Source organism: Dermacentor silvarum, chromosome 5, assembly GCF_013339745.2.
Source record: "Dermacentor silvarum isolate Dsil-2018 chromosome 5, BIME_Dsil_1.4, whole genome shotgun sequence".
NCBI classification, from domain to species: domain Eukaryota; kingdom Metazoa; phylum Arthropoda; class Arachnida; order Ixodida; family Ixodidae; genus Dermacentor; species Dermacentor silvarum.
The window spans coordinates 80587692-80610320 of NC_051158.1; the positions used below are offsets into that span (position 1 = coordinate 80587692).

At 47.0% G+C, this 22629-nt stretch overlaps 1 protein-coding gene across 1 annotated transcript in view; it reads left to right on the forward strand.

Annotated features, from left to right (window-relative positions):
* Positions 1-22629, forward strand: part of LOC119453519 (uncharacterized) — a 54185-nt gene that overhangs the window by 18606 nt on the left and 12950 nt on the right. Inside the window, exons 2-3 of the mRNA XM_037715561.2 lie at positions 1932-1969; positions 6835-7032. Coding sequence (XP_037571489.1) covers positions 1932-1969; positions 6835-7032 — 236 coding nt within the window. The remainder of the gene's footprint in view (positions 1-1931; positions 1970-6834; positions 7033-22629) is intronic.

The window sequence follows — 22629 nt, forward strand, 5'->3', positions numbered from 1 at the left end:
GAGTGAGTACTGCTGGTTAAACAATGATAGCGGGAGTAGCGCCGCCTCCTGTCATAGTAGGTTTCGCACACAGTATTTACGCATATCTACCTCAACCAGCACGGAAACTTACACCCATTCTTTTGCCAACGTGTCAAGAATAAGTGAATGGGCGCACACTTGAATATATGCGCACTATACACGCACAATAAGTGACGGTACTGCATCGATAGCACACGAATGGTCGAAGCTGAATGTTTCGTGATGGTCCACAAGAGTAAGCGAATTACTCACGATAATACGCATTTGCTACAAGGTAATTGCAAAGTGCAGAACAGCTATATTTCAAGCCTTGAGCGCAGCAAAAACAAATCTATCAGAACTGAGCACGTCTGCGAATGATTAGGCAGAAAATAATCAGATAGTGGCCGCACCGAGGAACTTCACTCTGTCAGAAACTGACAAGCCGCTGCTTCAAAATATTTGCCAAATAAAGTACAAAGAGCAAAACACACTAACCCTGATTCAATTCATGAGTGGAATGTTTGGATAGCTTGAAACACGTATTTAGCCCCGCTTTTAGAACAACCACAATATACGCTGCTTGCGCCATTTGGACATAGGTTAATCAGCTCCTAAAGCGCTTTTGCATGTCCTCTGAAGCTGTGATAAAAGCTTTGTGTCGTTCACCTAGTCACCGTTTACGATATCTCCCAAAACAGAGGTTTTCTAAGCTGCGCCGGCGTCACAGACTTCCATTGTAAACAAAGAGGCAACAGAGGCAGTTGACGCCAGCAATGGACGCGTCACCATGTGATCAAACATGGCAGCGCCCACGGGATCGCCACGAAAAGGGTCAATACAGCAATGTTACACAGTGATGCATAATAATTGTGGAAAGGGACCACTGTCGCGGGGCATAATACGTGTGCCTAACTATACATGTGCAGTCCCCGGTCATATGAGCACCACAGTGTCTAATACTAACTGCACTGGCAGACATTTGTAATATTGCAATGCCCCCCCCCCAGAAAGGAGAGCAATATTTGTTTTCCTTGTGCCATTCTCCAAAGGTTTATTATTTATCAAAGCCAGAGGTTTATCAATGTCTTCAGTTTGGCAGTCATTTTCTCTGTTGACAAGGGTCATGTAGCAATATTGTATGGCATTTTCGAAATGTGCCTAACTTGTGTTGCAAAAGCATTCAAGCAGTTTGACAGTGATGTGTTGTTGCCTTGCTGCTCTTGTTGGTCAAACTGCACATCTCTCCTTACAAATGTACGAGAAGAAGGGGAACCAAGGGGCCCGATTTTCGTTAATCTCAACCGTAAGCAGCCAACAGTAAATAATGCAAAGGGAAGCTTTGGGGGAGTTCTTTGTTGGTTTTAATTGAAGAGTAGAATTGAGAAAGTGAAGGGAAATGAAATTGCATGAAAAAAACTACTTGCTGCTGGTGGGAGCGGAACCCACACCCTCTGCATTACAGGTGCGTTGCTCTACCTGTTGAATTAAGGCGGCGACCGTTCCCACGTCCACATTCTTGGGTATTTATGCATCTGCACAAGATCTGACCAAGGGAGTGTTAGCCAACGCCACTCATGGCTGTGGCGGTGGATGTACAGTGCTCACAGATTGAAACGCGACAGGCAAATTTTGGGTAGAACACTCCTTCTGTGCAATTACTCGAGAGTACCATGCCATGTTGCTTCGAATCTGTGCACGAAAGGTGACGCGGACTCTGATATAAGCGTACGAGTCGAGATTGCGCCGATGTCACACAAACTACCGACGGTGGAAACAAAAGCATGCGCATTGGTTAGGCCTAAATTGTCAGGTTTCAATCCGTGAGCACTGTACGTTGCTTTTGACTGATGGCATGATGTGACACACATTGTTATCTAAGATTGGACATTCAAAGTTTGCCGACTCATGTGTACTTTATCTATTTCCAGGAGCTGCATCTTGTGGCCGTGGAGCCAGGATTGTTAAGGTATGTCTTCCACTGGTACATTTCACTGTGAATGCCTCCTCCAACAGCTTCTGGAGTAACCATTATTGTTAACATGACAGTTGAGAGTATCGTTGTTTGTGTATGCTGTGGAAGGTAACAGCTACATTGCGTTATGTGCAGCCAATGAGGCTCTGTGTGCTATGACATTGTTTTTATGAAAGTATTTGGCCAAGCCCTGTAGTACTAGCAATATGTTGTAATTTGGTGATACATTAGATACATATGAAATATATGATATAATCTCAGCCTCTACTGCCGTCAATCTCTCTCCTCCATCCGTCTCCTCCTTCAACTTCTTGTGGAGTCAATGCCGGCATCTGGCTGCTTAGACCTACTTCCCGGACAGTGCGTTGCACAGTCCAACACCGCAGCCTTCTTGGTCTAAAGGTTTACGTTCTTGATTAGCGGCGAAGCACAGGACAAGGATGAAGCGAGACAATAAACACAGCACTGAACTTGCTGCTGGTTGTTTATTGAAAAAGGAAAACTATATAAACATATGTACGCAGTGTGTATCACGTGATTTGACTAAAATGTCATCAGCAAGAAGTGGAAGAAAAGCATCCCTGTATCTTATACGGTGTAGACCGCTTATAACGTAAGTCACTGGAGTTGCGAATATCCGCACTATAAGCGGTACGGCACTATAACCAAAGCAACAATTTTCAAGGTCCGCCGATATGCAAAACATGTGCACCAAGCCGCCACGTGTATGCGACACTCGAGGAATGCGGCTAGAACGTTTGCATTCAATTCACAGTCGAATTAATTCGAACGAAATCACGCGGTGGCGCTTCCGACCGGCATTGCTCCGGCACCGCCATAGAGTAAAAGCTTAGGAGACCCCTCAATGTCGCGCGCAAACAAAACAAAATAAGGAAAAAAAATGCGGCGAAAATTTCACCCTCTCTCAAATGGCAAGGTCGTCAATTCTGCGTTGCGCCGTAACATGCGTGTACGTGCCAACGTCTCAGCCACACTACCGTAGCCACGCGTAGAAAATTGCAGTGAACCCTTATTTCTTCTTTATGCTTCCTCTACTTTCTAGTCACGTGTTGACCTTGCACGCTGCGGCTACGGCGCAGAGGGAAGCAGCGGCGCTGTCCCAGGCCGGCCAACGAAATGCCCACGCCGGAAAACGCCCGCTTCCCGATAATGGCAGAAAACAAAACTTAGGGGAGCTGGCGCCGGGACGGCTGGAGCGGCGGCGCCTGCAAGGCGGCGGGCATGCACGGTGACAGTCGAAAGTGAGGTAGCTACGAGGGAGGGTGAGGGGAGCCACCGAAGCGGCGGAGTTGCCGAGGCGAAATCCGCTTCCCTGCCGCCCTCCTCCCTCTCATTCCACGGTCTCCGCGTGCGCCCTTCGCCGTGCTGTGCCGGCGCCGCCCGCTGCCTGAAGTTTCGTTTACCGCCGTTATCGTGAAGTGAGCGTTGGCCGGCATTGGCAGTTCTGTGGCCCTCGCTCGCTATGCACGCCGTGATATTTCACGACTCGCACTCAAGATTCTGGTTTCAGCCTCACTGGCTGTTCGTTCGCACCATGTGCCCTTCTCCTCCACTTCGTCTCTCTTTCTTCCTCGAGCACTCCTTGGGGCGCCCGTTTGAGGGGAGTGTTCGCTGTATCCACTGACTTCCGCACTCCCAGGCAGCCGCACTAAAACCGGTATTTCGTTTCCCGCAACTGCACTATAAGCGATACGTGTATACGTGGAGTGCTATGGGAAAATTAACGGGAGTCTGAAAAGACCGCACTATATTCGGTCCTGCACTATAAGCGCGGTTACGTTATAAGTGGTCTATACTGTATTGACTAGTGCAAATCATTTACATCTCGGTGACACATTAAGCGGGTATAGCTACGATTAGTACAAAAACATGCACATGCACTCAACCCAAATCTAGCAGAGAAACCTCACACTCGAGTAACGTTAAAGACAGCTTGACTAACACACGTGGAACTTTTCTTTTTGATATGAAATCCCTCCATAGTTTCCCTGGTTAACTTATCTCAAGATGACAATTTCAACTTAACCGATATTTCAAGATAATGGAGATTGAGTGATCAAGGGTCTACTGTATTTCTTATTTTAGACAATGTTTGCAAGATAAAATGAACACGATGAACGTCACGAGTAGTGGCACATTTAGAAGTAATGAGAAGGGCAAAGTGCTAGTGCCTAAAAAAACGAGGCTGCTTTAGTTGGCAGAGAAAGAAGGGCAGTTTCCGTAGTAAGGGTGCTTATAACATTTGGAATTGCACAAAAAAGTTGTTTCGGAATTACTGCCAGCCCTGCATTGAACATCATTTTATATATTGTAGAGCGCAGCTCTTAGACGCCCGTTCCTGCGGTGAGCATCGGCGTTGTCCCTGAGTGAACGAGCACAGCGAAAGATGAAAGTGAACACGGAGCACAGTGGGAGATGAAAGACGGCGATAGCGAAGATGGCGCGAGGAGGAAAGCGGAGGAAGAGGGTATGGCGAAAGCGTGAGAAGAAAAGCGTAGTGCCACAGAAGGTGCCGCAGAAGACAGCTGTGTGGTCACGATGGCTGCGAGATGGCACCAGAGTACTGTGCGTTGTCTGTATGGAAATAAAGCACTGCATGAGTGGAGATCTGTCTGCGGCGGCTGCTGTGAACGGCACCTACGCATCATCCGCACGCTGCCTCTCGCGATCTCCCGCTTAGCTAGGCAGTTGCACCACACTTCGCCCCTTTTGCAACGTGCTGCTCGAGACAGATTGTCCGTACCAGCCAATAGATCGCGAAATGAAAACACGTATAGAGCTGCGCCCAAATTTTGCATTTAGGAGTATCGTAATTGTCGGCCAATTTTTAAAGCAGTGCTACCAAGGCTACACACTTCAATGCAGCAAAGTTCAATGAATGCACTTGCCTGTGAGTGCATTCTTTAGCGAGTGTCACTTAACCTTTCCAATAAATGAGAAGAAGGGGAACCGAGGGCCTGGATTTTGTTATTCACAACCATATCGAGCCAACAGATAATGACAGTAAGGAAACCTAAGTAAATTATTTGTAGTTTTTAATAAAGTGGACAAAAAAATAACTTGCCCCGAGTGGGAGCCGAATCCACATCCTTCGCATATGGTTGTCACGTAACCTTTCATTGAATGACAGTAATGAAGTGAACTCACTCAAAGTGACTACAAAATTTGTCTGTTTCACAGGGGTATTTGTGAGTATGAGCCTGTGGGACTTTTGGGGAGTGTGGTCTTAGGCAAATCTGAATCAGAGTGAGCATGGCTACGTTCGGTGAGTCTTAGTGAGTCCAAATTCCAGAGGGTTGCTTTCTTCAAGCAAGTATATACAGGCATCAGAACAATAGCGTAAACTTCAGACGGGAAAGAGGAGGCAGGACAGCACAAGCGCTTTCAACAAATGTTTATTTGATGTGGTACATCCGTATATACATGCATGAATGACATTGAGTGCACATGATCACAAAACTATTTAAAATTGGCACGAAGAAACACAATGTTCTTTTCCAGATAACTCGACAGATGGTGGGCTGACACATTGTGTACCCGGTCTGTCTATCATCTCGGCCTCAATTATTTCTCTGACTGGCTTTTCTTTATTCTTGACTATCATATCAGCTTGCTGAAAATGTGGCTGACAACTGCACATGCTGCAGTGCGTGGCAGGAAGACAAACATCTAACGTGATGTACCAATAAGCCCAAGCTGCTCTTGTGAACTTTATACAGGCAGTTTCCTGAATCAGGTGAAATCGGCAACAGCAAATTTGCCGGAAAAGCCATGGCCTGAAAACAATGTGTTGGTCAATCTTGACTGTTCCAAGTTTGCTACTGCTTGTTTGCTGTGTCTCAAGGTAAATCATCGTTAATAAAGTGCATGTGTATCTCTCAAAAGGTGTGTGCTTAGGACAAGTTAGTAATGGAAAAGATTTGGCTAGTTGGTTCTGTGTGATTCAAAGTATAAGGTGCGCCTGTCGTTGTCTGTTCTTTGGTTTTTGTCCTTGTTCAAGAAGTTGCGCTGTTATACTTTGAATCTCAGGGCAAGCTTTAAAGAAAATTCGTGCTACTCCCCCCATCCCCACCCCACTGTGTCGTGTCCACACATGGAGGAAAGAAACAAAACAGGAGAGGCCCTGACATCACGTTTTTGAAGCCAGAAGTGCGGCCATGTTGGTGTGCCATCTCCCTTTGCGCCTCCAATCAGGGGTTTGGCAGCTCGCCGGAGCAGATGGACACGAACTTTGAACTTGCATTGTTACAAGCCACCGCAAGTGTGTGCTGCCAACGCGTGTCATAACATAGCCTACGAAAGTTCTGTAGCAGTTTTAGTGAAGCAGACGCACTACTGTGTTTTTCCATGGCACATTGAAGAAGACGGCGAAGACCTGCGCCGTGATTGCTTGAGTGTATATGTTGCTGGCTGACACTCACACTCACAGACCAACAACACCACTTTAAAACTTACACACCACACTCCAAAGTCAGCTTTTCTCGCAAACAAAAGGTGCTACGAGAAAGACACTAGCAGAAAAATCTCATCTCACTTTTCAGGAGAACAGCAGCGAAAGCTTCAGGAGCGCAGTTGCTATAGCAACGTTGACATTTTGGGTACCTGTCCCAGTGCTCCTTTGCAAGAAACAGCACGTGACTTCCGCCACACTTTCTCCAATACGTGGCCGGGGCCTCTCCTGGGTTTCCTTTCTCCATGTGTCCACGTGATTTTATTAATTTTAATGTTCACAGGTTTGCAGGCATGATCATGCAACATGGTTTGTGCTAGCACACATTGAATTAGGCAAGTTGGAAGGTTATGGAAACGTATTAAACTGACCTTTTCCTCCTTTGCAGGGGCCTTCAACAGAGGGCGGCATCCCTGCCGCCTCCGTACGAGGCGGTGGCCACGGGCTACGACTCTCCAATGTGCCACGGGTCGACAACAGCTGCAGCATTTCCACTGCTGATGGCCACCACGGAAGAGGACCCGCCCTCGTACGAGGAGGCCCTCCTGCTCATTCGTGGTGGCTCCGGACCCTCTCCGGCCATAAAGTGAGTGCTGGGGAGATTACTGTGATTTCTTAGCTTTGGTCCTCACCCAGTGTATATTCGACAATGATCAGCTTTTGGTTAGGAACAAAAGAAACCTTCACAGATTTATGTTAATCTGAGCAACTTATACACCAAGGAGAGCGAGGCTGTATTGGGGAGTTCTCACAACATACAGAAATCCTATGAGTCTGGGCTGTTATGCTGCAACAATCATGTTCCAATTCTTTTCCTTTTCGTGCTTCATCAATGGTCCAAGTGGTGCTGTGCCTGGAATATCACCAGGATTGGCTGGTCGCAAGCAGTAGATGATAAAAAGAGGAATAATAGTCGAGTGAAAGGGAATTATGAAATATATGCCAGCCCTGGTTTGCCACTGCTTAAATTCAACCCTTGACTTTGTGCAAGGGCTTCAAGCTTTCGCTGTACCCGAGTCTTTTTATATGCTTCACTACATCCTAGATGAATACTTATATGCTCCCCACCATGTATATCTGACAGACACATGCTCCTGTATGTTTCATGGGCTCCACCAACCCTAGAGTCTGGTTGTGCATTCCAAGGGCTGCTGCGAGGCTGTGCAGAAACACGGTAAACGCTGCATTCTGATGGCAGCATCCAGCTGCGCTTTCTCACTGATGACCTGATTCTAAGGCCACCTCAATGTCATATCTTGCAGTCACAGTGCGCAGTGTAGAGCTGACTTGCAATTCCACCTTCGCCGCTGCTGTTGTATCTTGAATATCATTTATTTCAAATCTCATAGCATATACAGTCAATTCCGGATATATCTAACTCGACGGGAATCACGAAATAGTTCGATATATTGATAATTCGAAATATAAAATATGACTACCTGAAGCTTATCTGAGATCTCGGCACGTCTCTGACAGTTTCCCGAGATTGTGAAAAGCCGGAACTTACCAATTTGCTTCTCCAAGACCATGTGGACTGCAAAAAAGTAGGCTTACATTTTTGCTCATGAACGTTATAATCGCTCGTGCTGCCTAATGGTCTTCGCAGTGCTAACTCTAAAAGCCCGCGTCACCCACACACAAGACTGCAGTGTGTCTAGTGCACATCGAAGTGCGTGTTGCCCATTTTTATTCAAGGAAAGGGAGAAATAGATACACTGTGGAAGCAAGCTAGCCTGTATGGATACATGCCGTGCCGCCATCAGCGCACTTGTACTGTGAACCGCACGTAAACGTGTCCAGCTGTGTGTCCATTACATTATGCGCCATTTAAACGGCCGATCATCATTACTGGGCAATGAGCCAGGTGGACTGCTGTGCCGGGTTTCAGAACCGACTTTCTGTTGGAGCCAGTCGTCCTCGCTTCTTGGCCGTCTTAAAAAGTCTCTTGCGTGATACTCAACACTCGGACGCCTCGCAGGCTGGTATATACTCCCTTCGTTCTCGGCCCTTCCCCTCTGCCCTCTGCGTCAGTGAGTGCCGACACTATGAACACTCTGTTAGTTTCAAAAGTGCCGTTCAGCTTTTCAGAACATTTTGGCCGTTCGACAATGGCTCTCTCTCTGCGAAGTGCGGGTATGGCGTGCAGTGGTTTTGGTAAAGTCAAACTAATATAAAGATCCGTCCAAGTGAAGGTTGCAGTCAGATTAATTTTGGCCGCTCGCGGAATCCTAAGATGCCATTCGTGCCTTTGTTTACAAGCCTTTATCTACAAGAAGATAAACCCAGCGGTGCAGCATCTCCAGTTCAGCATCCACTGCACGGCGCCACACAGTGAAAAAGTTGAGTGTCATCCACACTTTCTTGTGGAACGCATATCAAACTGGAAGGTATTTCGCATTCTTGAAACAGAGTAGCGGTCTGTTCTTGCCGATAACAAACGGCAGCAGTTTGCACGGGCCATCCATGTGCGCAGCGAGCTAAACTGGAGCATACTGCTCATTTTTCCTCCGTGGCATGTACTGCCCTTCAGATTCAATATCTTGTTTGACAGCATCTGGCAAAACAGTGCTGTTTTGAATTTGTCGACATTAATTATTTACATCCATGGTGATAAGTGATCGAGTACTCGATAGGAGAAGTGCACTTGCAGGGGCGTGGTGCAGTGCAGCGTTCGGTATATCGAATGTGTCGGTGAACGGGAGTTCGATGTACGTGCAGTACATCCGTTTACTTTTGCATGGAATTTTCAAGGGGATTTTACAACTGTTTGATGCAGACAATAATTAGATATATTCAAGTTTTTTATAACCAGGATCGACTGTATATATAGAGACAGAGGATGAATAGTGCCACCTGCACATATCAGACCAAACCTAACTAACAACACAACACTCAGGGCTTCGACGCTGGCTGTGTTGCTGACTGCTCTCTGGCTGTCATTCAGTACCAACCATGGTGCCATACATTGCCACTACTGCATAAACACCATTGTGGAACTCCTCTATACAACTTTCTTGTAAAAACCTTCTGTCAGATTATCTGCGAGCTACGCATAGTCTGCAGGCTAAGCACCGTGTGCTTGAAAATGCATGCTTCATGAGTCATGGTGACACAGTCTGTGACAATACTGGCTAGACATGCTCCAATCTATTATGTTGATAACAAAAGCAGCTAAAAAGTAACATGCAGACAAAAAGCAATTGGCAGCACAGCCCTCGCTCTTTTTTTTGCACTGTTTTTGTTGGTAGCATATGGACATTCCACAACACTGCAGGTGTGCGTCGTCATCCGGTCGACAATACCCGGCCAAGGTGTCTGTAAAGATACGTGGGCCTAAAACGTGCTAGATCAACATAAATAGTACTCAGCATATTTGCCAGCTCTACAGACCATGTGGCTGAAAAACAAACAATAGTAGAGCTGTGCTTACGGAGTAAGCTTTCTAACATGGAAGTTGTGCTGAGCGCCATTTAGATTACGCACATCTGCTAGGACATCTGCTAGGACATCGAGAAAACTAAAACGGAAGTGTATTTTGTCGCCTGTTTCAAGAAACTGGGGTGAGACATCACCGATGAACTGGTGCACGCATCTCCCATCACACGAAGCGGTATCAGCGTGCTCATCGGCTCTGGTCAAGTTTGGAAAGCATTGACTGGTGAGGTTTGAAGATGTGAAGGCAACTAAACGCTGACTTCTATGAATTTTAAGTAGGGTAGGAATTTCCTAGGGTGCACTACCTGCTTGCCATCACAGCCAACAACAATGCGGATGATGGCTCGCGTGCTGAAAACTGAAGTAATCCAGTCAGTCGAGTTCCTATGGTCCTTTTGCGATCTTGAGCACCTTGGACCATCATTCATAACAATGCTATGAAATATTTTGAGAGCACCATCATGCACTGCAACATTATCTTGTGTACACCATGTGGACCGAGTACTGTATGATTGTATTGTTTGGATACAAGGAAACTGCACAAAATGGAAGCAATTCATGGCAAATCATATTATGCAGATCAAGTGAAGAACTGAACCACCTGGATGAGATACGTATTGCCCCGGATTGGAAAAGCCATCTGATTTGCCGACGCATGGTGTAGCATTTGACAAAGTGACTTCCAACTCCAAATGGTGGCATGGTCCTGACTGTCTACATGGACCAATGGACAAGTGGCCTTTACAGCAGTTCATTTCGGCGGACATTTACGACGCTGTCAGAAGTGATCAGCAGTTCATGTAGCAACGGCAGCTAAAGTCTTCAGTCCAGTCGTAGACATTGTGCGTTTCAGCAAGCTTCAGTACCTGTTGATGATCACAGCCTGCGTGTTAAGATTTCCTGACCCTTGCCGACACAGGACAGAAGATATCAGCCGTCTGACGGCGACAGAAGTCATGCAGGCTGAACGCTACTGGCCTGAATATGTCCAAAAACACAACTTTTCTGTAGAATTCAACTGCATTGCACGAGGATGACCAGTAGAACACACGTCCCATTTTGCCCATTCATAGACACCAATGGCATTCTCAGAGTCGGTGGATGTTTGTCGCTCATATATCACCACAAGGAGGGAAGCACCCAATCATACTCTCAGAAAATCATTATTTTTCAATTCCGATGGTCACAAGAGCTCATCACCAGGTCTTTCACAGAGGTGTACACAACAAGCTTATGCAGCTCAGACAGCGCTACTGGGTTTGCCAAGTGCGCATTCTAGTCAAGACGGTGATGCATGGCTGCTGTGTGTGCTGACGTTTTGCAGTTATCCCATGAAGTGCTTCAACCGTACCTTTACGCTGACAAATTCCTTAGAAGTTCTTGGTGTAGACTTCATTGGCCAACTCTTAGCACAGACACAAGCCGGAGATGCCAAGTATTAGGTTGCACTTTTCACTCATGCTGTTATGCGAGCCGTTCACCTCAATCTGATCTCCAGCATTGCCCTCTTCGAAAGTTGCAGTACCCTGCGGCGACAACCAACATTCAACAAGTACTCCTCGCGTCCCTACATTAGCAAATAATGGTGGCCCCTATTCCGCGTAACATGCACCCGGAATATCACTTGGGCAGGAGAAAAGCATGAGCCACCAGAACATACAGCACTCTCTCCACTGCTTGCTGAACAAATGCAGCCAAGTACCCGAATGGGGAGGGCATGGTAATCAGCGGTGTAGGACACAGACAGCAGGAACCAGTATCCACCTCCATTGGTTAGCAGAACGTCGCCGCAGCAGAAGAGGCTGCCGTTGCCCTCGCCATCTCGGCATCGAGACAGGATGAGGAAATACAGTCAAACCTCGTTAATACGTACCCGCTTAATGTGTAAGTCCGGTTTAAACGTAGTCGCGAAGATTCCCCCACCCGGTCCCCATTGAACCCCATGTATTGGCTGACCGCTTAAGCCGTAGTCGCTTGTTGCATTACATACGGTTAGTACGTACCATTTTCTTTGTTTTTATATGTTCACGGGCAGAAAATCGCCAAAATTTCAGTGGCGACGACAGGAGTTGCCGATCGAAGCGCGCAAAAGCATGGCCTTCGAGATTGGTAAACTACAATTGTCAGCGTAGTGACGTCACAACATGGCCACGTCGACGTATTTTTTGTTCGTACGGTTGTTGCCGATCAAAGGGCGCAAAAGCGTGGCCTTCGAGATTAGCTTCTGGTAGCCCGCAGGAGCTGAGGGTAGGGGAATTCGCTGTCACTTTGGAATCCAATCCAAGCATCGTAACGGCTCAAACGCCACGTTTCTTTATTCTTTTCTTTCATTCTCCCGTGTCCACCAGTGCTAACGGCAGTGGTGGTGTGCTTTTGCGTAGTGTTGTGTGCTTTTACAACGTTCTTTTGCGCGGCGTGTCCTTTTTTTTTTGCATTGTTTGGTGCGCGTATTGTGCGATTTAATTTGCACGTGAAGACTGTTATGCCGTATCACGTTTTGAGTGTAAAGGAAAAACTGGAAATCATTCGCACCATTGAAAATGGAGCGAAGAAATCTGCGGTAGCCTGTGAGAAGAACTTGCCTCTGACGACTGTGTGCGGAATATGGAACGCTCGCGAAAAGTTGCGGGGCGGCTCAGGCAGCAATCTGAAGAGGTGCCGCATCAGAGACTCTGCTTTTCCCGAAGTAGAAAAGGCCCTGCTGCTTTGGTTGAAGAAGGCGCGTAGCATGAACCTGCCAGTCAGTGGACCCCTTCTGGCTGAGAAAGCGCTAACTTTCGCAGCTCAGCTGAATTGCACCGGTTTTGCCTGCAGCAACGGCTGGTTGTCGAGATTTAAAGCTCGCTACAGCATAGTGGGGAAAGCTGTTTGCGGTGAGGCTGCTGCAGCGGACAAAGAAGGCGCTGATGAGTGGCAGCACAACGAATTGCAGGAAGCCTTGGCAACCTACGATGCCGCCGACATTTTCAATTTTGATGAGTCGGCACTTTTCTACTGCCTGCTTCCGGACAGGACATTGGCATTTAAGAATGAAAAGTGCACCGGCGGGAAACATGCCAAAAATCGGGTATCGGTCGCTTTCGGCAGTCAACATGACCGGTAGTGAGAAGCTGCCACTGATGGTGATCGGCAGGTACGGAAAACCGCGTTGCTTCAAAGGCGCCCGTTTGCCATCCGATGTCATTTACAAGCACAACAAAAAGGCGTGGATGACTGCTCAGCTGTTCGAGGAGTATGTGCGCCAGCTGGACCGCCGTTTTGCTGCCAAGAAAAGGAATGTCCTGATCGTTCTCGACAATGCGTCGGCGCATGTCGATTTGGACAACCTGACGGCAATTAAGCTGCTCTTTTTGCCCCCGAACACGACAGCGCTCGCCCAGCCCCTCGATCAGGGCATCATCCGCTCAGTGAAGCAGACGTACCGCAAAAATCTGCTACGGAGGATGTTGCTCGTTATGGATAGCGGCAAAACGTACACCATAGACCTACTGGGCGCTGTACACCTACTCGCGCACTCATGGAGGGAGGTCCAGCCGGCAACAATACAGAATTGTTTCGCGCGAGCGCAATTCAAAATACTTGAAGGCGACGACGACGCGGACGGTGAAGACGCCGAGGACTGCGAGAACCTTTTGGTTGAAGTGCTCGAGCGGCAAGGTGCAGCAGATGAGGAGGTGAACTTCGGCACCTTCCGAGATGTCGACGGCGACGTGACCACCTCCCCGGACTTTTCAGACAGCGACATTGTTGCTGCCGTCGCACCTCGTCCAGCTTCAAGCGAAAGTGAGGAGGACAGCGATGTCGAAGTGGACGACGGCCCTTCACTATCCGACGCGGCGCGTGCTGTGGCAGTGATGCGAGCGTTCGCAGAGAAGCGAGGCCTAATGGACAAACTGGCTGCTGGACTTGCTGACTTCGAAGATGCCGTCGTCGCGGCGAGGCCACCACGGCGGCAAGTGAAAATAACTGACTTTTTGCTGCCTGCCAGTGAATAAAGCTAGCGTGCCTGTGTGTGCGTGAGAGTGTGTTTGTGGGGATCGTGGCGTTCTTTTCTGGCTGGTAAGTAGCCGCTAAACCGGCACTGACGGTTAATTCGTACATCGCTTAGTGCGTACCCAAACGTCATTCCCGGCCAACTACGTATTAACGAGGTTTGACTGTATATATTCTTACAGATTGTCAGTCGGCATGTCGAGCCTACGCGAACGGCCATCTACATAAAGTAGCATGCATTATTCTCAAGTGCCTCAACGAAATAGCCCACACCATGATAATCTGGACAGCGGGACACGAAGCCGTCAGCGAAAACCATCGTGCACACACGACTGCCCAAGGTCACTGCAACCGGGCACTGCAAGAGACACCAGAAGACCCCAGTCCACACTTACTACACACTTACTATGAGATAGTTCAGCACTACCGCCTTTCAAGAAGAATGATGCCACCACCGCACCCATTCCTAACCAGAGCTGAAGCCATGGCCTGGACACATACTCCAGACCAACACCTATCCTCACCTCACGCTCCTCCACGCGATGTTCCCCACCTCAGCCCCTTTATCCTTTCTGTACGGAACGAGCTACCCTCTACCATACCACAATGGCATGCCAATAAATCCCCAATAACTCCCCCAACCGAAACGCAACCCACGAGCAGTGGGAGATGGTGCTGACCAGCTTGGCTCTGAAGGATCAGCGAAAGCTGATCCCCAGAGCCCTGGACTGAAGGCTCCACCCACCACGGGGATCCACCATTCTCCGTGTCCCATGAAAATAAAGTTTTGTCTCTCTCTCTCTCTCCAGCATGACGTCTGAGGCATTCACATTGTGCTTGGAGCAGTTTATCAGCCAAAGGGGACCTAGCGCCTAGCGTTGTCTGTTCGGACTATGCACAGACCTTTCAAAAAATGTCAGCAGACTTAAAGCCGCTCTTTCACATGCTCGCAGAAAAAGATGTCGCGAGACATCTCGGCGCCAACGAGATCTCATAGAAGTTTATCGTGCTGAATGCCCCTTGGTGGGGGATGGGTGGTGGGAGCGGCTGGTCCGATCATTAAAGGTTCTGCTGTGTAAACTTCTCAGCATAGCCTGCCTGAACTTTGAAGAAACTACGACAGTGGTGGCAAAGTTCGAAGCAGTCATCAACTCTAGGCGTTTAACTTTCGTCAAGACAGATGAAGCATAACCGTGCCCTTCGACACCTGCCAATCTATTGCCTGGCTGTCGACTCATTACCATACTGTTATATGACATGGTTAAAGTCATCAGTAAATTGAGGTGATCAGACATAATTCGTTGATATTCATACCGGAAGCTCCTAACAGATAACTTCTGTATGTGATGACAAAATTAATATCTGCTGCAACTCCGATCCGCTCCTTTCGCAGCCATGAGGCCAACCACCGAGTTAAAGGAAGGTGACTTCGTAATCGTACATTCTGAGGCCTCACCCCAACAACTGTGGAAGCTTGCAAGGGTCATGGAGGTTTTCAGAAATTCATACGGTCATGTCCACTCCCGCAAGGTGAAACAACACGGTCTTATTATAGCAAGGCCTATCCAGAAACTGTATCTTCCCGAATACTGTGATTAACTGCACCGTGTGGCCGAAAATGTTGCTTTTACCTCAAGCTCCGCATGAGTCACCAGAAAAAGAAGCGCATTGGTGAGCAGGAGAGGGGAACAGGGTCTCTTGACTACTAGCAGGGCTTTGTTGTCCCTAGTCCTAGTCAGTGTTATTAAAATGCCTCTTGTTTAACCTGTCGACGGGATCGAGTCTGTCTGCGGCCACTAGTAGGCCATCTTCCTTATGGCCATCTTTTTAAGAACAACTTTGCAAAATATGCAACATCGTCTTTGTCCACCGCAGTATTGCCTGCTATGGCATCCAATGTATATCCACAGATGGCAGCACTGTCAGAATCTGCGTGATGCACAAAATCCTGCAACTGGCACCTATGGCACAAACTGCCATTGCAGTTGCCATGCAATGTTGCCCAGCTGGGGCACAAACTGACAAGTGCCATAGCAAGGCATTAGCACGGTGGTTAACGCACCTGACTTTCAGTTGCCCATTGTTGCAGAAGCCTGAGTTTGATCACCAGTGGCAATGATGAGCAAAGTATTGTTTTTTCTTTATTATATGGACAAGTGTGATGCTGAGGATAAGGCCTGAAGACGACAACACGATAAGGACAACGACCTGATGGCAAGGATAATGGCACAACGGGTGGGACAGACAGGTAGATGCCACAGTGAAATTGACAGTCCATGTCTTCACTGGCTGCCTATGGTACATCGCTCCGTAGGTGCCTTATGTACGTGCCAGGCACCACATTGGCATTTTGGATTAACTTTCATATATTTGGAATTCCTTGAGAAACTTCTTGTTAAGGGACATGAGACACACACTGTGCCTACAGGTCAGTTTAATGTCCTTAGAATATTCCCAAGAACATGCACCCCGAACACAACGAGGGCAGACGTGTCAGTAGAGCCAAAGCCATGACTAAGATTTTTGGTCACAACGAGGAAGCGGTCTTTGTCAATGCAGCACGCTATCGGGACCGTGACCGCTTCGTAGCTGCGGTCGTAGACCACACACACCAATGCAAAGCAAGCGCATCAATCGCCACAAGACACGTAGAAACGGCAGAGGAAGTGGCTATCGCGCTGGCGATAGCTTGCACCAATGCCTCGTATATCATCGGCGACTCTCAAACGGCTGTGCGAAACTACGCCAACGGCAGAATCTCCCCTGAGGCATTGCGGGTCCTTAATACAGGCAAAACTTATGAGGCAGACAAATGCGTACAAATCCTCTGGATCCCAGCCCACACACCTCTAGATCAACCGGAGTTCAGTCCAAACGAGGTGGCGCACAACGTGGTTCGAGGTCTCACGTTCCGAGCCGCGTTCGAAGAAGCAGCCACCCGAACGGACACCTCTGCAGTGGTGTGGGAATGGGACGATCAGCTTACTAAATTCTGTGACATTACTCAAAATTATCGAATGCAAAGGCGGGAGTATCCACCGCCTCACTCCAAGCTCAATCGGGCCCAGTCCGTTCAATGGCGGCAGCTACAAACACGAACCCTGTCATCATGAACCATATATACCCCGAATTATATACAATCAATCTATGCCAGTATTGTAACACCAGAGCCACACTAGATCACATCCTATGGGCTTGTCCAGCATTAATCAGCAATACTGGGGTCGCGGTCTCCAATGAGGGCCTTCGGGCGCGTTGGGGGACTGCGCTGCTCAGTTCAGGCCTGGGCCAGCAACTGTGGGCTATCCAGCAGGCCGAGGAAGCTGCCGGGAGACACGGTCTCTCCGCTGGCTCCTAGGTGGGAACCCAGCCCAGCAATCTGCCAGAAATCAATAAAGTTCTTCTCTCTCTCTCTATTCTCAGCTTAACTTATATTTAAGCTGTGTCTCCCTGTTGACATCTTAACTAAGGAATTACTGCATTTATTCAATTTCAGCATGCCCCCAAATCTAACGTGCACATGTTTTTATTAGTACATGGAAAAACTAGCATACCACCAATTTTAACAATCGGAACATGATACAGCCCACACTGCCATACTTGTGGAACTATACTTGTTTGTTCGTACTGGCTCTAAGACAGCTCTTCAGCACATCTGCAGACAGCATGTTATCTGCCATGCTGTCTATTGCACTAGTTATTCCACATTTCCTGACAAATCTTGCAGCCTTTACAAATGGTATGCCTTGACCAACCACTTTGCCTGTTCATCATGCAACACACACAAATCTGAGCAATGCCAAAAACATGTGTCATGGTTCTGCTGTCCCTAGTGTAGCATGTAAAATGTTTTCCATTTTGAATGTGCCTTCGTAATGAAAGTGACGTGATGTTGTTGCCAAGCCCAGACAAATTTTGTCCTGTCATCGTCTTATGATGACAATAGCAACGACACTTGGCTTGGCAGTAGGCTATTGCCAAGGCCATGAACACGGTTTAAGTTTTGTGCCCGATTATAATACACACGCAATTTTCAGATCCTTTTTCTTTAAAAACAAGGTACATGTTAGAATTGGATATGTAGAGCACTTTTATACATCTTTCAGACTTTTTTGCACTGTTTGATTGGGAAACCTGCTTATGAGCATTGTGAGTACACATGCAGTGCTGCTGTCTGTAAAGTTTTCTGACATGGCCATTATCTTTTTTTCCTATTTCCAAATGGAACCTTAGTGTCTTTAATTGCTCTGAAAGTAGCAGCACCGTGTGAGCTAGACTTTCGTCATGTCGCACTTTGGGAAAATGTGCTCATCTGGTGTTTCAATGTGGCTGACACGAGATTTGTCATCTGAGGTTGCCATGCTACATCAGACAGTGGCAGGGCTTGCATTTTGCTGTGACAACAATTAACTCTGTAATGCCTGACATGCATTTATGATGTGCTGATTTTGGTACATTGAAATCAGATATTAACACGAGAAAAATAATGCAAAGCCTGCAGTACTATTTTCATAAGCTGGTATTAGTTTTCAGCTGTAGGTAGTTCAGTTAACCAAATACTAAATAATGAATTATTATACTTGGTTTTTACTCAAATAACTTTTTTTTTTGTCCAAGTCTACTCTTCATGGCCAGAAACAAAGGTGAACAAGTTGTTATAATTTTCCTTGGAACTGCATTTGTGCAATGCAGGATTAAAGACTTTTCGAAACTGGGTTTTCTCTGTCCCATCCATTGATCCACCCATCCTTTCCATTACAGCACCATCGTGTTATCGTTACTCTGCGGTCATCACCTGGCCACCTACTCATTCTCAGTTTTTTCCTCCCCATATGACTGAGAGCAAAACATTGCCAACCGCTACCACTGGTGATTGAACTCGTGTTTCTATAGCAATGTGCAGTTAGGAGCTGGACGCGCTAACCACTAGCCTTTACACAACATTTGCGCTTAGCAATTGTTTTTGTGTGCCGTGCAGACTCCGATAGGAGTGTAGCGTTCTTAACTAGAACGGCTATATAAAAGACATAATCTCATTGAGACGGGTGTTGTCCGCCATTTAATGTCACTTCTTCTTTCACTGCTCCCCTAGCCACCCTCTTCGCCTTCTTTCATGCATCCAGCACAGACTGCTTCACTCTTCCGGACTTCTTTTGATTACAACTCCTGGTGTAATACTTGAATGTGTTCCCAATGGAAGCGCACTCCGTTTGACCAGACGTTCCAGTGTACCAGACGTTCTTCAATATTCCATGCTGGGATGCGGTCTTAACCACTTCAAATGGTCCGTAAAATTTGCAGTTTGAAGGTACAGTTCCTTTCATTATAAGGACAGTCTCCAGGTTCTATGTCCGGTATCTCGCTGTTGTGTCTCTTATCAAAGTTTCTCTTCATGCGGCGCTTGTAGACCTCCTGTTCTTTTGCAGTTTTCTTGACTTCATTGAGTTAGAGGTTTTCTATGAGGCCTAGCTCACGATCTGCAGGAAGTATGGGCGCTGTGCCCTAAGTGGCAAAATGAGGACTACAGCCTAAACCAGTGGTGTACGATCTGTAGTGATGTTTCACAGCGACTTCGAGGTAGCACTTTCAGCCACCTGCAAAGTCTGTATACATCTTCAGAAACTGTTTAACGTCTCGTATGGCTCGTTCCGCTAGGCCGTTTGCTGCCAGGTGGTACGGAGAGGAATACTTGATCGTTATCCCGTGCTCTTTTGCCCACTTTGATAACTTCGCACTCCGGAAAGCCGGCCCGTTGTCGCAGACTGTCGTCTTTGTGTGCTTAAAACATTCAGCCTTGAGGAGATCGATAACGGTGTTTGTGTCTTCTTTAGCAGCTTTAGCTGCAATCATCCCTGTGCACACATCTATGGAAAGCAGGAAGGCTTGTGTTCGTTTGACTCCTTCCCCCTTCTTCTTGAGCTCCGCGAAGTCCAAGTGAATTACTTCGAATGGGACGCTTGAATATTCGGGGTTCATCATAACGTCTGTCGACTGCTTGAATTTAACTCTGTTCACCTCGCAGAGGTGGCATGTGCGTATGTAATTGCTGATGTCGTTTTTCATGCCCGGCCATTTGAATCTCGTGAGCAATTTCTTATATGTGCGCCAGAAGCCATCATGTCCGCCCGATCCAGGAGTGTCGTGGTACAAATGAAGAATCCTTTGAACCATAGTTGGCGGTACATGATACTTTCCTTTGATGAACTGGAGATCTTCTGTACCTTCCCACAGCTTAGTATGATTGATTACTTCTGGATTCTCGCTCGATTCGTGTACAAGTAATCTAGATAGAGCATCAGCATCAGTGAGAAGCGGGCGAGGACGGTGCGAGATTATGAAATCAAACTGTTGCAGATAGTTGACCCATCTGCAATGCAGCCTCTTGGTTGTGCCATGCTCAGAAGTTGAGTCAGTGCTTGATGGTTAGTGAATAGCTTAAATTTTGCACCTCCCAGGAAAGTACGAAAATATTGAACAGCTTTTAATATGGCCAGAGCTTCCTTTTCTGTGGTGTAGTAATTGATTTCAGCAGGCTTCAGAGTATAGCTGTAATACCCCACAACGTGGTGTTTCGTTTGATCAGCTTGTGTTGAGGATTCCTGATATAGGACTGCACCGGTTGCATAGTGTGACACGTCTCTTTTCAGCACGAAAGGCAGTGAAAAATTTGGTATTCGCAAGATCGGGTCCGACGATATTAGTTTTACCAGCTCACAATAGGCACCTTCGCACTCCTCGTCCCATCGAAAAGGCATGTCCTTCTGGGTTAAACGTGTCAGACACCTTGTTCTCAGAGCATAGTCTTTGATAAACGCCCTGAAGAGTCCTGCTAGGCCAAGAAAAATACGTAGGGAGTGCACGTCGTAAGGCTTTACCAACTTGGAAATTCTTTCTACCGATTCTTGCTTAGTGCTTTTAGTGTGTCCATCGAACACCCTGCCAAGAAATACTACTTTTTCTTGAAAGAACGCACTTTTCTTGAAGTTGACTTTAGTTGGCCAAGGCTGAGAGCACGAATACCCTTTGAAAGATGACGACGGTGCTCCTCTTTTGTTTTTGAGTAGATGATGATGTCTTCGATGTACACATTGCAAAATGTGCCCAAGTAAGGTTTCAGAATGTCGGTCATAATCTTCTGAAACCACGCAGGGGAGTTTTTCCAACCAAATGGTAAGTGGTTGTACTCAAACAAGTCAATGGGGTTATGAACGAGGTGTACTTTTTCGTCTCTTCACTTAATGGAATCTGCCAAAAGCCCTTGTAGAGATCTATTCGTGAAGAACAATGGCAATCACCAGTTTCGTCAATGATGTCATCGATTCTCGGCATCGGATAAGGTATCAATTCCGTCTGACAATTGAGAGCACGGTAGTCTGTACAAAGGCCGGACGCCCATCTTTTGGCGCTATGGTTATAGGAGAAGCAAATGGGGATACAGAAGGCTGGATGATACCTGCGTCCAACATTTCTTGCAACTCCTTTTTCAGCCACACCTTTTTATCTCCGGACATATTATAGGGGGTTCTACAAACCACTGTTTTATCTGCGAGCTCAAAAGGAACGACATGTGATTTGAGCTCAAAAGGAACAACATGTGATTTCATCGCTGGAGGATAACTGCCCATGCATATAAGCTCCGGGTACTTAGTCTTGATGTCTTCCTTATTGAAAATCAGCGTTGATAAGCTAGGTTCTTCACCAGGATCTTCTATTTTTATGTTGTCTTCGGCCATTACTTTGTCGTCCCAATAGAAGTTTATCTTAAGTTTCTTCATGTCTGGGCGGGACAAAAGAAAATCATAGGTGACATTGGGAATTGCCAATACGCCACTGGTAATAGAATGTCCTTGGAATTCAATAGCCAGGGTGATCCATTCGCTATGCATGGTCACTGACCCATCGTAGGCTTGGACACGCAACGTTCTACCAGCATGCAAACGACCGGCGTCCACTCGACTCTTGTTGATAATTGAGACAGAAGCCCCACTGTCAACAAGGGCCTTCACTTCAATGCCATCTACCTTAATGGGAGCATACAGTAAGCTTGACGACACCAAATACACGGTCTCACTGTAGCTCTTTTTCTCGGGCTTTTGATCCATGGCAGTCAGTTTATGTGGAAGTAGTCTGTCGTGAACAACAGTAACTGGTCCTTCACCATCATCGCAGTCATGATCGATGCTTCCCAGGTGTTCTGTTCTACCGCCTGGTTGTCTTCTTAGTGGAACTGTTGACACTGTGGTATGTAGAAAGCTAAGGTCATCAAATGTTCTTGGACCTTTGAGCTTGACTTGACTACGGATTTCGATACACAACCCTTGCGTTACCAAAACTACAACTGCACGAGACGCTAGCTTCGGTTCTGCAGAATACAATAGGCGACGCTTCTCAATACAGTACTCAAGCAGAGAGCCACATGCATATCTGAACCGTAGTGCAGCATCCCATCTTTCTACCGCGTTGCCTTGGAAAGCAGCTAAAAAGTTGCTTTTCCACAGTTCCCAACATGTTGGTTCATGATCCATTAGGTACACATCATACCATTTTCTGGCGATAGCGCTCAAATAACGGCGCATATTCAAAATCTTGGTGTTGTCGGAGTGCCACATATTCCTGTCACAGGCGTACTTGAAAAACCACAGCCAGTAGTGCACACTTTGCGAGTCTCCTTCAAAAGCATCCGGCTCTACAATATATCGTGCTGATTTCTCTTGATGAAGCGTTTGGACAAAAGTTCTCATTATTTCATTTTGTT